The following is an 18,046-nucleotide window of genomic DNA, read 5'->3' on the forward strand; positions in this document are numbered from 1 at the left end:
CGATTTCTATCCCAAATGCCAGGCGCCTAGCAGGAAGGCAATCGATACCCCTCGATTTAACTAGCTGCTGGGTCGGCAACCGGCCATGTCAGAACAAGCCCCGTGTGAGACTCTAACCTTCGACCTCCCGCTCCGTATGCGGAACCCTTAACCACTAGGCCACGGAGACTGTATATATATGATATCTGTATTTTTGTCTTAATCATGTGCTAATTCACTTTTAGTTAGGTACAATTTCTTTGATACTTAAATATGTTATATGCCTGTTATAATAATATATATATGTAGTCGGTCAATAGCTATTCATAGCTAATGTTTTCTCTGTTATGTCATAACGACTGAAAATAAAATTTGATTTGATTTGATTTGATTTGAATGTATTGGAGGAAATGATCAAAGATTCATTCACCCTTAACCAATTTTCAACAAGGGTCATAATTTACACGCGAAGTGTCATTAATTTAAGGTCGGGTCAGTTTTCAACTTTTAATATTGACCCGTCATCCGTTGAAAATGCCCCCTGGTGTCAATATTCAACTGACTCAAAGTTGCTCATTATTAAAATGATGGAATCTTTCTACACACCGTTATCTTTGTTTTTCAATCTTTCAAATATGTTCATGTCATGTGAATACTTTAGTCTAATGTATCCTCTTAATTTTGTTACTCGTCTCCGTTAGCCAATGAAAAGACATGACACATCTGACCTTTAAATCAACCAATGGGAGAAGTGCCCGCCAAGTATGTCAAGCGTCCTTTTTGTGTACACAAGACGGAATCTACGAGCGAGGGTAATAATATTCATGTATTACCTTTTCAATTTAATTGAAATTAACTGTGCCAGAGAACTTGCTGTAGGTTGAGAACGACATACCCTATTTTAACCCAAGGTGCATGTGATTTCAATTATGTATATGAGTTTGACAACTTGCCATATTCGCATTTTTGAATTTAAAAAGTTCATGCAGAAAAGTAGATCTTGGTTCGATGTTTGAACTTTTCTTACCCACAGAATTAAGACACCCAGCGGCATCAGAGGACATAGGACTCAGAAGATAGCAGCCATGCCGGTAATATTTAGATTCTCATTTTTCAAAACGAAAGTGAATTATGTTAACGTACTAAATACCCGTATCTAAAAATAAACAAACAGTTCATGACATGGGCTGATGGTGTATTTATTTCTAATTATAGATCATAGTTTGCAGTTTAAATTCTGAAGTGTTATGTAAAAGTCTAAAGTCTTGTGTTATTTTGCAATTGTGCTTATACAGAGTTTTTTATGGAAACTTGAGTAGCATACATGCCATATGTATTCATATCATGTTGACTAGTTTGATGATGTTCTAAAGTGTAAGCATTAAGTATCTTGATTGTCAACTAGACCCGATCCAGAAGTTCGAGGAGTTCAAAGACGAGGACCAGTCGCAGAACCAGCAAGAGCAGTAGCAGGAGTCGAAGTAGATCACGTGGACGTAGCCCAGCACGTGGACGTAGCCCAGCACGTGGACGTAGCCCAGCCCGTACAAAGACAACAGTGAAACCAGCAACTCCAAATCGTACATTGAACCCAGCAAAAGTGTCGACACCTACAAGAATGTCTGCTAGACTTGCCACATTGGGCAAGGTTAGTTTTTTTTCCATTGATCATTTAAAAAACCATTAAGGTGATGTGCTTTTTAATTGTTTTTATTATTTTGATGATAACAGGAATTTGGCAAGGTACTGTTTTTGTTTTTATTTGATTTTCAAAATGATTACATTTTAATTATAGGACGTTTCACCAGAGGTTGAACGGAAGAGTCCTGTTGTTACAGAGAAAAGCAGTAAGAAATCTACACATTCTCACGAGTTTGGAGGCCCACTGGGTGCAACTTTGATGATCTTTTTCCTGCCAGCTACTATGTTCTACGTCAATATGGCCTGTACTAAGGTTTGATTTTTCATTAACATCTCTTTCAAGACAGCCTTTGTTGGAAACGAAATAGATTATTTCTTTTTGGAAATTTATCATACTTAAGCTATTTTATTTAGTGTTTCAGTGTTTGTATTTGTAAACAGATGGAAAAAATTAAGACCTTAAGTCACCACTCTTTCTCAGAATTTTGACAATGAGCATATTAGTTTTCTGTTGCTTTTAAAACAACAACAATTGAGCTCTAGTTAAGCCTTTGCGTTATTTGCATTGACAATAGTAAAAACCTTGACCATAACTCAACTTCCACTGACAAAAAGCACATATTTAGAGAATGTGACTGTCAGTGTTATCCGAGTTGTATTACAATTATAAGGCAAATAACTCATGACTAAATGAGTGTAAAGTTATACCTTTTTTACTGAAAATTGGAAAACGCTAACATTTGTATTCACTATGAAGCACATGGCTTTTATAGTTATGTTGAAAATAAATAAGGTGAAAGTCCTTTTCGTTTCCAGAAGAGTTGTTCAATTCAGAAAATCCCCCCCTGTCCAGGCAAGTTGTCTGCTTTCTTCGACCTGGAAGCCACCCTGATTTTCCTTGGCTGGTTTGCTTTCCAAGCTGTTCTCTACATGTTGCCAGTTGGTCCAGTGGTTCAGGGTCCAAGGGTTATTGTTGGAAATCACCAGAGCCTGAAATATAGGTGTAATGGTATGTTTCATGGAAAAACTTTTTTGCTAAATACTACATTTGTCATTGACAGTTCAATGATTTTTGAATATATTTATCTAAAGCCCTGATTATTAATAGAACAACAGTTTATCTTCTTTCTTGAGTTACCATTTTAGTATATATTTTAATAATTATGTAAGTGTGTCCAATATAAGAATTATTCCGTTTAAAATATAACCTCTGGGGGGAAGGCACTTTTAAATTATACCACACCCCTACAGAAAAAAATATACCCTGTCCAAATTACCCCCCCCCCCCCCCCACCTGTGGGTTATATGTTTTACTGGAATAGCCCTAAGGCATTCACTTGTCATATACAGTACCATTCAACGTATTTATCTTATTTCAGGTTTCTTCGCCTATGTTGTCAGTATTCTTGCATTCTGTGTGGCCCTGTACTTTAAAGTTCCTGTGACTATCGTCTACGATAAGTTCCTACAGCTAGCAACCTCCGCAGTTGTATTCTCTTTCCTGCTATCACTATTTATCTACATCAAGGCCAGACGAGCTCCAGCCAGTGCTCTTGCTCCAGGTGGAAACACAGGTATGTTGAATAAAAAGTTAGTTCCTTTTTTAGTAAAATTTCTTGGCCTTTTGACAGTCATCGAAATTAGACTTTTGGATGAACAAGCCCTAATTCTTATACTATTGCTTGGCATCAATTTTTTTAACAAGCCCTGCTATATAAAATGCAGAAAATGTGCAAGCCCAGATGACATTTTACCAGTGCAGGGCTTGCGGGCTTGTGTTAATTTCGACCACTGTTTTGATCTTGCTGTCCTTCATGCATAGGTAAAATCTGCCATCGTAAGTTGTAAACGGTGAAATGTCAGATGTTTCGAAGGTGCCCTTGTTTAAAAGTGTTGACAATGTCACATTGGTGGTAGAAGTTAAAATGTTGAGTTTTTTATTGACCAAGTCATACTTTGGAAATTATCTCAAAATTTAATGAGTTTCTCAAGCCTACTATCTTGAGGAAGTATGGTGCTGGAGAGGTAGTTTTATTTATTGCATTGGATAGTCATAAACAGGCATTTTAAATCTACCTAAAATGTATCCTCAGTAATCTATAATTGTTCCTGATGATGCCCTGATGAAAAGCATTTGCACTAAATACAGACAAACATTAACAACACTGTGATGCACTGGTAGCAGTAAACATCAATGTTTTCTTTTTAACATTTTTCACTCAGAGTCAGATGCAGTGACTCATTTTACTGGTGATTTAATTTTATCATAATACCCGTTAAAAAAGTGGATAAAAAACTTTGCAGCATTGTCTAAGGCTAACAAAGTTTTGCTCAGGACCCATGGTTGTGACTCCCAAGAGGAGCATTTAAGCAGCAATGAAAGTGGTTTACTAAAAATATAGCCGACTAAGTATTGTTTTAAAGCTATTACCTGTAAATTAACTTTAAATACTTCTCTTTTTTCATTGACAATGACCTTTTTCATCATGCGTAGATCCTTGATTTTGACTTAATCCTCTCCCACTTGTAAAGGGTTAGCCTGATGCACTCCTTCACAGAGAAAAACACCTGAACCATTATTCAATATCTTTCAGGCTGTTGGCCGTATGATTTCTTCATGGGACACGAGCTCAACCCTCGCATCGGATTGTTTGACTTCAAGTTTTTCTGTGAAATGAGGCCTGGGCTTATAGGCTGGGTGATGATCAATCTTGTGTTCCTAGTCAAGGATTTCCAGGAGAATGGACAGCTTAATCCATCTCTAGCAGCTGTTGCTTTCTTCCAAGCTTTGTACATTGCTGATGCCCTCTGGTTTGAGGTATAGTAGTTGTGTGCTTATTTTTCATTTTTATGTATTGGCGGACTATATTTACAAAAATGATGTTTCCTAATAAGACATCAGTCAAAATATCAAACTTGCCCAAAAGGTGTTTTTTAAAGTTGAGATTTGTCCATTCCTCTCCTGAAAAGTATTTTATTATTATTATTTTTTAAGGAACATTGACCTCTTAACACTAAAACAGGAAATGTAGCAATTCCATGCACTGCAATTCAGGGTTCCCCCTGGGTTCTAAAAAGTTGTCGCCACTTTTTCGCGGGGGGTTAAGGGGGCCGCGATAGGCCCCCTTACGGGTCCAGGGCAGCGCCCTTGTGGGGGCCAAGGGGGCGAAGCCCCCTGAAGATCATGGAGTTCATTGAATTCATAAATATGTCAGAATGTTTGTTGAAGAAAAGGTTGAAAAACTAGTTGAACATTTTATGAATCATTTCACCTTTTTGCCAAAACAACAATATTTTTCCCCTATCAAAGGCCCATCACCTTAAAACTGAAAAAACACTGATCATACAACTTGACATAAAAGTGAAACTTTATTGTATTCAAGCAAATATAACAGCTGACATATTGATAGTTTGCTTTGCTCCAAGCAGGTGACAAACTCTTATTTGCGTCTTGAGTCCAATTCTGATAAATTTTGCTCAACACCTATTATTCTTCACATTTGCATGATGCATATTTTTAAAGTAATCTGTGCATAAACTAGGATTGGGACTATCACTTTTGCTCGTGGTTTTGAAACATGATAATGAAATTCTAAAATGCATTGTTTAGTGCTTTTTTAAATGATTATATACTTGTTTTGAATATCCGTTAACGGTAAACAGATTAAAATGAAATTTAACTATTTATTATGCAACTTCAATGTTTCTAAATTATTGTGTATGACAATCAAGCTACTGCAATGTATTTTAAAATCAACATAAAGGAGGCAATTCTCACCACGATGGACATCATCTACGAAGGCTTTGGGTTCATGCTGAGTTTTGGTGACCTTGCCTGGGTACCCTTCCTCTATTGCCTCCAAGGACGCTACCTCTTAGAGCATCCCCTTCAGCTGCCCTGGTACTGCCTAATGGCCATTGTCTTCCTTAATGGTATGTCTGGGTTTATTGTTATATATTTAATATGGTTTTATTAGCTCCACTGGCCGAAGGCCATGGAGTTTATGTCGTCACAGATTGTCCGTCGTGAGTGCGTGCGTGCGTAAACTTTTACTTTAAACGACATCTCCTCTGAAACTGATAAGCGGATATTGACAAAACTTCACAGGAATGTTCCTTTGGTGGTCCTTTACCAAAATTGCTCAAATGGTTCCGGTCCATTGCACAATATGGCCGCCAGAGCTAAAAATAGCAAAATCTTTAAACGACATCTCCTCTGAAACGGTTCGGCAGATTTTGATGAAACTTGACAGTAATGTTCCTTGGGTGGTCCTTTATTAAAATTGCTCAAATGGTTCTGGTCCATTGCACAATATGGCGGCCACAGCTAAAAATAGCAAAATCTTTAAATGACATCTCCTCTGAAACGGATAGGCAGATTTTGATGAAACTTGACAGAATTGTTCCTTGGGTGGTCCTTAACCAAAATTGCTCAAATGGTTCCGGTCTGCTGCACAACATGGCTGCCAGGGCAAAAAAATAGAAAAACCTTTAAAGAACATCTTCTCAGAAACCGATGATCAGATTTTGATGAAACTTAACAGAAATGTTCCTTGGATGGTCCTTTATCAAATTTGCTTCAATGGTTTCGGTCCACTGCACAAGATGGCCCCCAGAGGTAAAAATAGAAAAACCTTTAAACGACTTCTCCTCAGAAACCGATGATCGTATTGCAATGAAACTTGACAGAAATGTTACTTGGGTAGTCCTTAACCAAAATAGCCCAAACAGTTCTGGTCTGCTGCACAACATGGGCACCAGAGCTAAGAATAGAAAAAAACGTTAAACTACATCTTCTCAGAAACCGATTATCAGATTTTGATGAAACTTTACATAAATGTTCATCGGGATGCCCTTTAACCAAAATTGCCCAAATGGTTCCGGTCCGCTGCACAACATGGCTGCGAGAGTTAAAAATAGAAAAACCTGTAAGGACTTCTTGTCCGCAGTCTTCACGAAAAACCTTTTAACCTATTAGCCATTTGGACTAGCATAATGGCATATTTTACTAGTCCGAATGACAATCTAGTAGACTATTTTGCCACATTATAAAACTGTATGCTTGAGGTAAATACCTATTTCAATTGAGCAGCTTGCAGTTTGAGTAAACATTTCTTTATTATGATGCTCATGCAGTGATAGGGAGTGACATCCTTCTGTTGGGAATAGTGCTCCTTGTTTTTCAGAACCTATGGGTACTATGTAAAAACAAAAGGCATCTTGCTTGAATAGACTGTAATAATATCAACATGGTTAGAAAAGAAATGCCATGCTTTAATAGCTTTGATTACATTTTACTACTGAATTACCTCCCTTTAATAGAAAAAAAATAATGTCTTAATTTTTCACGTATAGCATCTTTAAATAATTTTTAAACAATAATAATTTATGAGTAAACATATAAGCATAAAGTTCTCACAAAAAGATCAATTTAAAAACCTTACATTTATACATAGGAAAGTATATATAGACTGAACATTAATTTTCGTTTAAGTGACATTCTGAAAGTTTATGAAACAGCTATTTTTAGTAACTTAAATGGCCGAAAAGTGTAAGTGAAACACCAAGTCGATTCTATCTCGTCAGTTCTTGTTCAGGTTAGATATTTGCTTCATAATCTATTCAGATTAAATGTTAACCGATGATCAGATTTTGATGAAACTTGACAGAAATGTTCCTTGGGTGGTCATTAACCAAAATTTCTTAATGGTTCCAGTCCACTGCACACCATGGCTGCCAGAGCTAAAAAATAAAAAAAACTTTATACGACTTGTCGTCGAAACCGATGACCTTTTTTCGATAAAACTTGACAGAAATGTTTGTTTGGTGCTCCTTTACTCAAATTGCCCAAATCATTTCGGTCCACTGCACAACATGGCAGCCAGAGCTATTAAAGTAAAAAAATTTTTTATTATTTTAAATAACTTCTCCTCAAAAATTGATGATTGTATTTCTATGAAACTTGACGAAAATGTTCGTTAGGTGGTCTTTGCTTGAACCTTTTGGCCAGTGGAGCACAGGCACTGATGTGCCTCTTGTTATCAAATTTGTGTGATTTGGACAAAATCCTAGAAACTAATGCCTAAATTAAAAAAGATTTTGTCTTGGGCAACTTTTATGATCCTTAAATGGACAGAATTGACAATTATATGCAAACCATTTATATTTAATTTTTAGGTAACAAACCTAATTAATGTTTATGGCCATCATTATAAATTCAATAAGTCGTCTTTAGTGATCTGTCAATGATTTCCCTGATGTTCTTTATTTATGCTTTTTTTCTGCAGGTGCTGGATACTACATTTTCCGTGGCAGCAACTCCCAGAAGAATGAGTTCAGAAAAAATCCAAATAATCCTGCCTTGGCTCGTAAGTGTTTATAAATAGCCTTGATGTCTGCATTCTAATGCAAGAACTTTTGCTATTTCTTGAAGGCTGTTCATTATATTCAACATGGTACACATATTGCCAGAAACTAAAGCCACATAACTCTAGCCTTAATTACCCAGTTGTGGTTCTTGTACGACTGAAGAAACAACAGACAAAGGTTGTAGTGCTTTTTGCGATGCTAGTTTCAGAAATAGCCCTTTTTCGCTGAATGTCATCAGGGTTCTTTGCAGGTTACTTAGTTACAGATATGTGTAATTAAGCAGTGGTCGAAATTAATACAAGCCCTGCACTGGTAAAATATTTTTCGGGCTTGCTCAATTTCTGAATTTTATATTGCAGGGCTTGTATAAAAATTTGACGCCTAGCACTAGTATGAGAATTCGGACTTCCGAAAGTCTAATTTCAATGACTTGGAAATCGCCTTGATTTATTTGCTTATCTGGCTGTATGACCATGCCATCTTAATTTTAAAATACTAAAACTTTAATATTTCCAATTGCTTTTCAGATCTTGAATCTATCCCAACCAGCCGTGGAAAGAGACTGCTAGTGTCCGGTTGGTGGGGCCTGTGTCGCAAACCCAACTATCTTGGTGACATCATCATGTCTATTGCCTGGTCCCTGCCTTGCGGTAATTGATATTAATTATAAATGGATTTATAGACAGAATTTGATCTAGATTGGTAGTTTGTTTATTTATGTATCATCATCAAGATTCCTCAATCCTAGATGAAATACACTTAATTTCAGTTTAAATTAAATCAAAATGTTCATTATGATATTATTTTTCGTCACTGATAATTTAATATTTGTGATTGAATTAATAGAAATACAATGTCACTGAATGTATTGGATTTTTTTTCTCTCAATGTTCCAGGTTTCTCCAGTATCCTTCCCTACTTCTACCCCATCTATTTCTTCATCCTCCTAGTTCATCGAGAGAGACGTGACAGCAACATATGTCAGAAGAAATACCGGGCATCATGGGACAAGTACTGTGAAAGAGTACCCTACCGGATCATTCCGTATGTGTACTAGGGCTTAAGAATCAACGGGACCAACATTTCATTTCATAGAGATTATGTTTGATTAGCCTGATCCATGTTGTTATTGTTCAACTCAAGTTTTTATTGTATTTGCTTTCTTTCATGGTCATATTGAATGGTGCATGTACAAAATATGTATGAATACAGTTTCTGGTTTTGTGACGTGAAAAGTTGTAACTTCACTTCAATTACAACTTAAAGCATGTATGTTTGCGAAAATGGTAAAAAAGCTTGTAATAGTTTTGAATATGTATAAAGATAAGATCTCAGGAATGGGGAAATGTACTTTATATATCGATTACCTTCTAGACAATCATAATCATAATCATAAATTTTCAAAGATGAATCCTAAATTTTGGCTTTAACACAATCATGTGTTTTTTTCAGAGATTTTAGGAAGGCATAATAAAACTATTAAACTATTTGCCAACAATGTTCACAATGCATTAGTGAAATTGAATGCAGTTAAGCTTTTGCACTTATAATGCTTCTAGCCAGGTTTCATATTGATCTCATACAATAACGTATAGTGCTTACCTCCCATTTCAGGAATGGCTAAAGGTTATATTAAAGTATGTATTTACCAATATTTACATTTAATTTGGTAAATCAATAGTCAACCTTTAAAATCTTAATGAGATGAAACAGTTGATTAAATTTCGTACACTGTTTATTATGCTTTTGAATATCAGCGTTGCATGTTTTGTTTTGGTGTTAACACTTTAGTGACAGTTTTGATTCCAGAGTTTTTTGTAGCAAAATGCCTTAACGTACATGAATAAACCTTCAAAGATCATGGCTAAAAGGCAAGTGCGGTAGCACTTAATGTATATGTGTAGATTTGTACATTAGTATTATTAACTTATTCAAAATTAGCTGATAAGTTAGTTTCACTGCAAAGGTTTTTAACTCTATTGTTCAGCTTTTATTTTGTGAAATTTTAACAATACAATGATATTAATCTCCTTATATCTCCTTTTAGAAAATATTTTATTCCTGGTCTTACAACCTTTCAGTATTTTGTTTTACTTTGTAATTTCTTGTAAATATCTTGTATCCAGTAACTAGCATTTGTTTACAAAATACTTACTAATGTCAACATTGATATTTGTGTGTGCAATTTCTTAGAATTAACGAAGTTGCATTTTTACGGATTTCTTAAGGTCTATTGAAATTGAATGATAAGGCAATTCTTATTCATAATTCAAGTTTTATGATACAGTGTTTAAATTTTGCTCATTGAATTCTTTATCTTTCAATACAAACAATACAATTGTAATATTATATGAAATCATATGTCAGCATTTATTACATCCAAACAAGTCACAACATTCTAGAATAAATATACATATAATGGTAGGGTATATGAGATAATTTAGTTACTAATATATGATATAGGGCTATCTTGAAATTTGTTTTGGAAGAAAGATTGTTAAAATTTTCAATGGTCATTTCTGTGTGTCTTATTTCAATGGCAATTGAATATTTTAAATCATGTTCACTCTAAATGTCAAACTTCAAGTTGTCTACCAAAGTCTGTAAATAAAATTATTTTTACAATTTGGTGTTTGTTATGCTATAAATGTACTTAACAGTACTGGTTTTTGTCAAACCTGCTTGCAGTGAGCAAAACATAGTTGGCCCCGTGGTGGTTCCATGTATATGTGTGCCTGAAGAGACTGAACTTTGTCCAGGTTTTACCTTGACCACACAATATATGATTTTCCAAATGCATGCCATGAAAGTTCACCATGGTGAGGTGTTGTGTTGTGCGTAAGACCCAGGTATGTACCTCAAAAGGTCAAAGTCAAGTCACCATGATCAGGTGGGGTGTGCCTCAAGTCAAGGTTAGAGAACAAACGTTGAAATGATTCTTGTCCGGCAGTATCTTGACCATGCAATATAGGATTTCAAAAAACTTGCAATGAAGGTTCACCATGATGAGATTGCATTACAAACACAAGACCTTGGTCATGCTTAGAGTTCAAAGGTTGAAATGATCCTTCTCCAGGCTGTATCTTGAACATACATTGTTATATTGTAGGATTAAAAAAAAAATGCCATGAAATTTCACCATGATGACAGCGTTTACGTACAAGACCCAGGTATACCTTAATGATCACACTTGAAGGTTTAATGTCAAAATAAGTACTGTCGAGAGGACTGGTCTTGACTCAGCCTAGTGTGGGCTTTAACTGTAAGGGACTGTACACCAGATTGGCACCAAAAAAAGTTTTTTCTGTAACAAATATCAGGACAATTATCTAATAGTATGTGTTACCCTTTGATATCATAATTGTGAAAAAAGTACCAAAATGTATCGGAGACCAGGTTCCAATTGCAGTCCAGCGTTGTATCCACTGAGCTATGAAGGCTAACTCTGATTAGGTGACATAATTAAGCTATAGACCTACCTCGGTAATATCACGTGATAACACCGACCAGCCAATCATGCATAAGGAATAAATTCTACCTGGTAGACATACCCAGTAATTTAAAGTTTTTTAATGGAAAAATACGAAATAATTGCTAAACTTAAATAAATTGTAAACTATGTGGTACTTCAGTTAGTAAGTTTCAATGCATTGTACACATCAATGCCAAGTTCATGTCAGTTTTCAACATTTTTTTTTTTTTCGCTATTTTATCATACCGAGTACAGCCCCTTTAATTTTACCAAGCATTATAGGATTTTCAAAACAACTTGCCATTGCGATACACCATGCTGGGCATAGTTTGGCAGATACATGAATTGTTCAACTCCATGTTATTTATGCTGCAATGGCATGTAAGAGCATTATGTCTGCATCAAAAGTCTGAATGTTGATCAGTCAAAAAATTACTTGAATGAGCTTTAACTTAAGCTGTGGTTAATAAAGCAACATTTCGTCACAAAAGCTTTTTGTCCAGATTAATTCTTTTCATACATCTGCGTGTATTGACTGAACATTGTTGCAATTTGAAGGAGCTGGAGATCATCTTGCACGACTTCCACACAACTGATAAACTAAAAGGGTATAGCTGTGGCTATGAAGAAGACTTATAATTCAAAGTTATTTACCATCATGTCTGTGTCATGTATGATTGTTCTGTAAATTTCAAAGATGTTTGTTCGAAACATGGATAAGAACTGCTTATTTGCAAATGGGCAGAGAAATGTTTGTTTGAATGAGAGTTAAAGCATATGCCTGTCTTACCTATTGTGAAGTAGGAAGAACTGGTGAAATAATAAAAATATTTTAAGCTAGAGTCTTCATGTAGGTTTGAGGGTTAAAAAGGCACCTGCTTATGGATTTACAAAAGGTCAATATTTGCCAGGTCAGTCAATTCCCATTCAGGAGTGATTTCAAAGGATTGATGGATCAAAGGACCACCTCCGTACCAACCAACATGAATATTTTATTATTATTATTTTGTATTGAACTAATTACAAAGAGAAAAGGTGTTTACTCCGGAAGTAACTTTCATTCTTGTAAGTATTGACACTGAAATGCTTCAAAAAGGAAGAAAGGAGAGCTCTCCATTGAGCTTCTGAAAAAGAAAATTTTGTCAGTGTGCAGGACACTTTACCAATTTGGAGGCCTAAAGTGGCTCCCAAACTCCTGGTAGAAAGAGCACTTCAGCTGCTGTTACAACCAGATCAGTACAATGTAAAGGTCACAAAGGTCAACAGCTTTATTACTATATTTTGCGTCTGCTCATTATCTCTTTAACCACTTGAAGGATTTTATAACAACTTGCCATAAGTGTTTAACATATTGAGAGGATGATCAAAACAATTGTCTTGTTTTATATTGTGAGTGGTTCTAGCTCTATGTCAAATAGTTCATCAAATTTTTATTTTAATGATTCCATGGGACATGTAAGGAGTTTGAAACTTGCAGTGGCATAAGCCAAAGATTGATAATGATTGCCACTTTTCTCATAGTGTTAATAAAAGGTCTAGATCAAGTCCATGAAGTCACATTTTTCTATTGTGCCATTCCTTTATTGATCACATTTTTAACACTTGTTAGCATGCAATATATTTGGATCAAGTTTCCAGCAATATAATATCAGAAGTTATTTTATAAAAAAAAAAAAAAAAAAAATTCTATGTAAGTCAATATTTAATGATAGAAATATGATAATTTAACAATATCACAGGCAGAGAATGATTCACACTGTCATTCACACAAGGGTAATTATTGTTAAAAGGCCATCATTTATATCACAGCCTCTTCTTAAGACTTATACATTTCGTTGTACAGTTTCTGTTTCAGATAGTCCTCAAACACATGGTTATATTTGTCCACTAAAGCCTCGTACAATGGTTCATACTGATTCAGCCTCTTCAACACTGCCGTATTGCTGTCAAGAACTTTAATCAAGTCGAAGGGTGGAAATATCCTGGAAAATAGAAAGAATGACGTGCAAAATGAATAAAAAATAACTATCTTTTACAATATATTGAGTCTACCCATGACCAGCCTACAAGCTAGATGTGCTAAATTTAGGAGAGAAGTTTTCTGGTGACAGTCATCCAAATAAATGCTCAAAAATTTCCTTATTTACAGTTTCAAACATTCATAACTGGTTGTTTGCTTCCTTCTGGCATCAACCTTATGAGTTTTTGCTTAATGGAACAATGTATAACCAAATTGTCCATTTCAATTCCAGAAAACCACACTCTCTTCACACCAATGTGTCTCAGGGTTCTATTCCTTGCATTTACTTTTTTCAGTTTGGTTGATACGGTAGTCACAAAGACTAAAAAGTGTGTTTTCTGTGGTATTCCCCAAAATACAAGATTACACTCCTGAGTAATTTAAATAATGTTGTAATAACTTGTTTAAACAATTCCGATTACCACTTACTCATCTTTGTCGGCAGATTTTCTGATGAAGTCATTCACTTCCAGTTGGCATTCTGGTATGTTGTTGAACAGCACAATGTGGAGCAACTCCAAGGCATCGTACTTGGTACAATTAAGGTGAGTGCACATGTTCACGAAGACGAATATCATGAGCTCAGCAGTTTTGTGGCTGGTTGTCATCACACCTGTACATAATTTATGTTATAATATCACAATAACTTTTAATCATTCATAGATGTTTAGGTAAACTAAACAATTTAATTGGCAAAGACAAACATATTCCAAAATCGGACAAAGTGTTAGTAGTTTCAATACTCAATTTAGGCAAGACAAAAAATACAATACTTTGAACTATTCCTTTTTTATATTAAACAATTACTAAATACTAACAATAAATAATAGTGGTCAAAACAATGCAGAAGTTTATAAACATTCTCAATAATATGAACAAGGCTCTTTTGTTCAAGGTTTAGCTGCAGGCCTATTTTGTAGATACCATTTGTAGTCAGATTTTGCAAAGAATGCCCCCCAGAGTCCACACCATTAAAATCTGGATTCTTGATTTCATTGTTTTAAATTGGGAGCTGATTTCATTATGTGAAACTATGCAGTGTCAAAAGAAGCAGCAGGCAGTATCTGCTATAAGGGCTATAAACTAGTCTGTTGTTTTTTAGTTGAACCAAGGGCATAATTCAATAATTGACAAAGGGAATAACTCAATAGTTATCAAATCAAGCATTATGGGCCTTGCTGCATTTTTCCTGTGTCAAACTGATTACCAAGTTTGATTGCAATATCTTTAAAGATAAGAGTTATGACCAAGGTAAATGATTTTTGCATGCTGATGGCAATGGCAAGCTTAAAATGGAGAAAATAAATGGTGCGTACAATGTTCTCTTCTTAGTGGACAGGTGACAGCTACGATATCTTTCTTTTCCAAGGCCGAGTTGACATTGATTGTAAAGTCCCAAGGAATATTTTGATTCTCATCATCCCAACTGTATTCAGGTCGGATAATGTTGGGAGTCCCAAACAACTGGCTGAGTTTCTTTGCAGGGAGAGAGCTGGCGAAGCTGTAGATGAACAATGTCTGGGAAATATGAGGCTTCACTTCATCAGCAATGGCAGGAACTTGGGATGGTAGTACACATAAAAAGACTATGTGAGTTGAGGACACCAGTTTAGCATTATCATGGAAACAGTCCACTCCTTTGTTGAGAAGGTATTCTGAAATCACAATGTTGAATGTTTTAAACATCACTTGGGAAGGACAATTAAAATATACAGTACATGAGAAAAAATAGTAAAATAAGCTAAAACAAACAAGATCAAATAAACTTACCTAGAGTTTCTGGTCGTCTGGTAGAGATCTTGATATCATCCGGGTCAATATTGCCAAAAGTAATAAAGCAGTGAGCCAACTGACTTCCAAGTCGACCACAGCCAATGATACCAATTTTCAGGGGATCTCTCAGACTTGGGTCATTCAAGAGTCTTTTTGAACGCTTGTTTGGGCTCCGTAGTGATTTCTTAAGTTGTCTGCAAAAGATGAAAGATTTTTATTAAGCATGTACATAACTATTAATTAATTAATTAATAACTATATAACAATCTTTTTTTTGTCATCAACATAAGAAAATGGCTGCTATATAGGAAATTATTGATGTCAGTATTAGGTTTGCAATTAAAAGTCCTTAAGTGTAATTCTATGATTAATTTTCTTTTAAGCTTAGAAATACAACAAGACGGGATTGGAAACCAGTGCCAAAAATCTACAATTTAAGACAGAAGGATTTGGCTGTCTGTTTTTGTATGTTCATTTTAACCAAAAAATTTAGAATTTTGATAATTTAGAAATTATATCAAATTTTACCTCTAGCTGAGTGATATTTATACCAAAATATATATATGAGATTTTGTTAGAAAATAAAGCCTATTGAATTTCTATAAAAAAAACAGTGACCCTCCTAAATGAAAATTTGAGGTAGGGACAAGGGTCTTGCACACGACACGTCGTCTTGGTATGTGGAACACATGTGGCAAGTTATTTTAAAATCTGTCCATACAAGGGAAAGTTACAGCCCGGACACGACAACCTATACTCTATGTACTATATGCATCACTCCATTGTGAATAAACTCTGAGTGTGACCTTGACCTTAGAGGTAGGGACATGGGACTTGCACGCGACACGTCATCTTGGTATGTGAAACACATGTGGCAAGTTATTTTAAAATCTGTCCATACAAGGGAAAGTTACAGCCCGGACACGACAACCTATATTCTTATGTACTATATGCAGCACTCCATTGTGAATAAACACTAAGTGTGACCTTGACCTTAGAGGTAGGGACACGGGTCATGCACGCGACACGTCGTCTTGGTATGTGGAACACATGTGTTGCAAGTTATTTTAAAATCTGTCCATACAAGGGAAAGTTACAGCCTGGACACGACAACCTATACTCTATGTACTATATGCAGCACTCCATTGTGAATAAACACCTAAGTGTGACCTTGACCTTAGAGGTAGGGACACAGGTCTTACACGCGACATACGTCTTGGTATGTGGAACACATGTGGCCAGTTATTTTAAAATCTCTCCATACAAGGGAAAGTTACAGCCTGGACACGACAACCTATACTCCATGTCCTATATGCAGCACTCCATTGTGAAAAAACACTACGTGTGCCCTTGACCTTAGAGGTAGGGACACGGGTCTTGCACGCGACACGTCGTCTTGGTATGTGGAACACATGAGGCAAGTTATTTTAAAATCTGCCCATACAAGGGAAAGTTACAGCCCGGACACCAGTTATTGAGCCGGACACATAAAAATGCCATTCTGTCTGAATGTTCTCAACCTTTATATGAATACATCAATGGCATTAACAGACCCTCAAACCTATAGAAATTTTTATCTTTCCTCACCAACAAAATAAGATTTTGTCTAAACATCATTGAAACAAAATGTTTTCAGTAAAAGTATACTTGGATTTTTGCTGTGACCATCCTGCTGCTAATTTTGTAATTGTGCATTGAATACAGGGCATTTTCACCCTTCGTTGCTGTAGCTGATACCCGTCTAATTCCCAAAGGGCCAGACCCTGTTTTTTTCCTATCCATAATAGCCTCTAAATTCCTCATTTTCAAAAACAGACAAAAAAAATATTTTTTTTAATTCTATTTGATGAGAATCTTTCGATTCATTAAATGATGGTTCTTATGCACCAGTCAATTGCAACCACGGCCCCCCCCCCCCCCCCCCCCCCCCCAGGTCCTGTGGTATACTGGAGATAGCCGGTGAAATGGGCGTGTTTTTACCTTCCAGGTGGCCCCGCAGTGCCGGGTGAATGAGGTGGTTTTGTGTTCGTAAAAATATAGCGGGGAATGGGCCAAACCTAATGTCCCTGGGGTGCGAGGGCATTTGGCGTTGATTTTACCATCTGTTCTTCCCCACAGGACGGGGATTTTACACAGGATTGGCTGGACCGAAAGTCAAAGTCCCCGCTATTCCCCGGACCTGAGGGGGCCGTGGTTACAATTGACGGGTGCATTAGTGATATATAAACTGTGTTATTGCTATTTTATTCTATTTGTAAAACTTAATTGTCCATATTGTTTGGAAAAAAGCTAGGGTGTCTTCCCCTTAACTGGTAAAAGGGCCATATATCGATCACGCCAATGTTACCTGAGAAGGCTAATTAAATTACAACAATCGGTAAAAAGGGGAGTTCAGTTCTGGGTCCCAAACACCGATGATGTTAATGCAGAGCTAAATGATTGTCTTGTTATTACTTAGCTAACACGTTATATATTACCATTAATGTGTAGTAAATTTCAAAAAATAAAGGAAGCCAGAACTAGTTTTTACCCACAAACAACCTTGTTAACAACAACAAATAATTATAAATAGAAAAAAGACAAGCACCTTGCTTCATTCAGAATGGAAACCAAAAAAGTTGATTGTGCGCATGATGTGACGGTCAAACAGTGGCCCCTTTTTCTCAGATAATGAAGTTGCTTCTCCTCTTCACTTAAAGCACTTTCAAATTGTAAAGTTGGCAGGTTACTAGTGATATCAACTGGTGTTGTATCTACAACTGGTTGCTGATGACGCGTCGCAAGCGCCATTT

General features: G+C 36.0%; 2 protein-coding genes across 3 annotated transcripts; one reads left to right on the top strand and one right to left on the bottom strand.

The window, feature by feature from the left end:
- The first annotated feature begins 704 nt into the window (after positions 1-704).
- LOC128209699 (delta(14)-sterol reductase TM7SF2-like) lies at positions 705-10,614 on the top strand. Of its 2 annotated transcripts, none has more exons than XM_052913860.1 (11): positions 705-791; positions 1,013-1,070; positions 1,385-1,627; positions 1,775-1,933; positions 2,437-2,629; positions 3,000-3,194; positions 4,215-4,438; positions 5,385-5,553; positions 7,908-7,988; positions 8,517-8,639; positions 8,886-10,614. In XM_052913860.1, the coding sequence occupies exons 2-11, from the start codon at positions 1,065-1,067 to the stop codon at positions 9,044-9,046; spliced, it is 1,554 nt and encodes a 517-aa protein (XP_052769820.1). In that variant the 5' UTR covers positions 705-791; positions 1,013-1,064; the 3' UTR covers positions 9,047-10,614. The 2 variants fall into 2 exon arrangements, with proteins under 2 accessions (XP_052769820.1, XP_052769821.1); XM_052913861.1 differs by having other exon boundaries at positions 787-890.
- Positions 10,615-13,028: 2,414 nt separating this feature from the next.
- On the bottom strand, positions 13,029-18,044 carry LOC128209532 (NADP-dependent oxidoreductase domain-containing protein 1-like). Its single transcript, XM_052913603.1, has 5 exons — positions 17,842-18,044; positions 15,252-15,448; positions 14,798-15,136; positions 13,911-14,094; positions 13,029-13,443 (listed from the first exon to the last, which is right to left on the bottom strand). The coding sequence occupies exons 1-5, from the start codon at positions 18,042-18,044 to the stop codon at positions 13,278-13,280; spliced, it is 1,089 nt and encodes a 362-aa protein (XP_052769563.1). The 3' UTR covers positions 13,029-13,277.
- Positions 18,045-18,046: the final 2 nt, after the last annotated feature.

The sequence above is a fragment of the Mya arenaria genome, chromosome 11 (assembly GCF_026914265.1).
Source record: "Mya arenaria isolate MELC-2E11 chromosome 11, ASM2691426v1".
NCBI classification, from domain to species: domain Eukaryota; kingdom Metazoa; phylum Mollusca; class Bivalvia; order Myida; family Myidae; genus Mya; species Mya arenaria.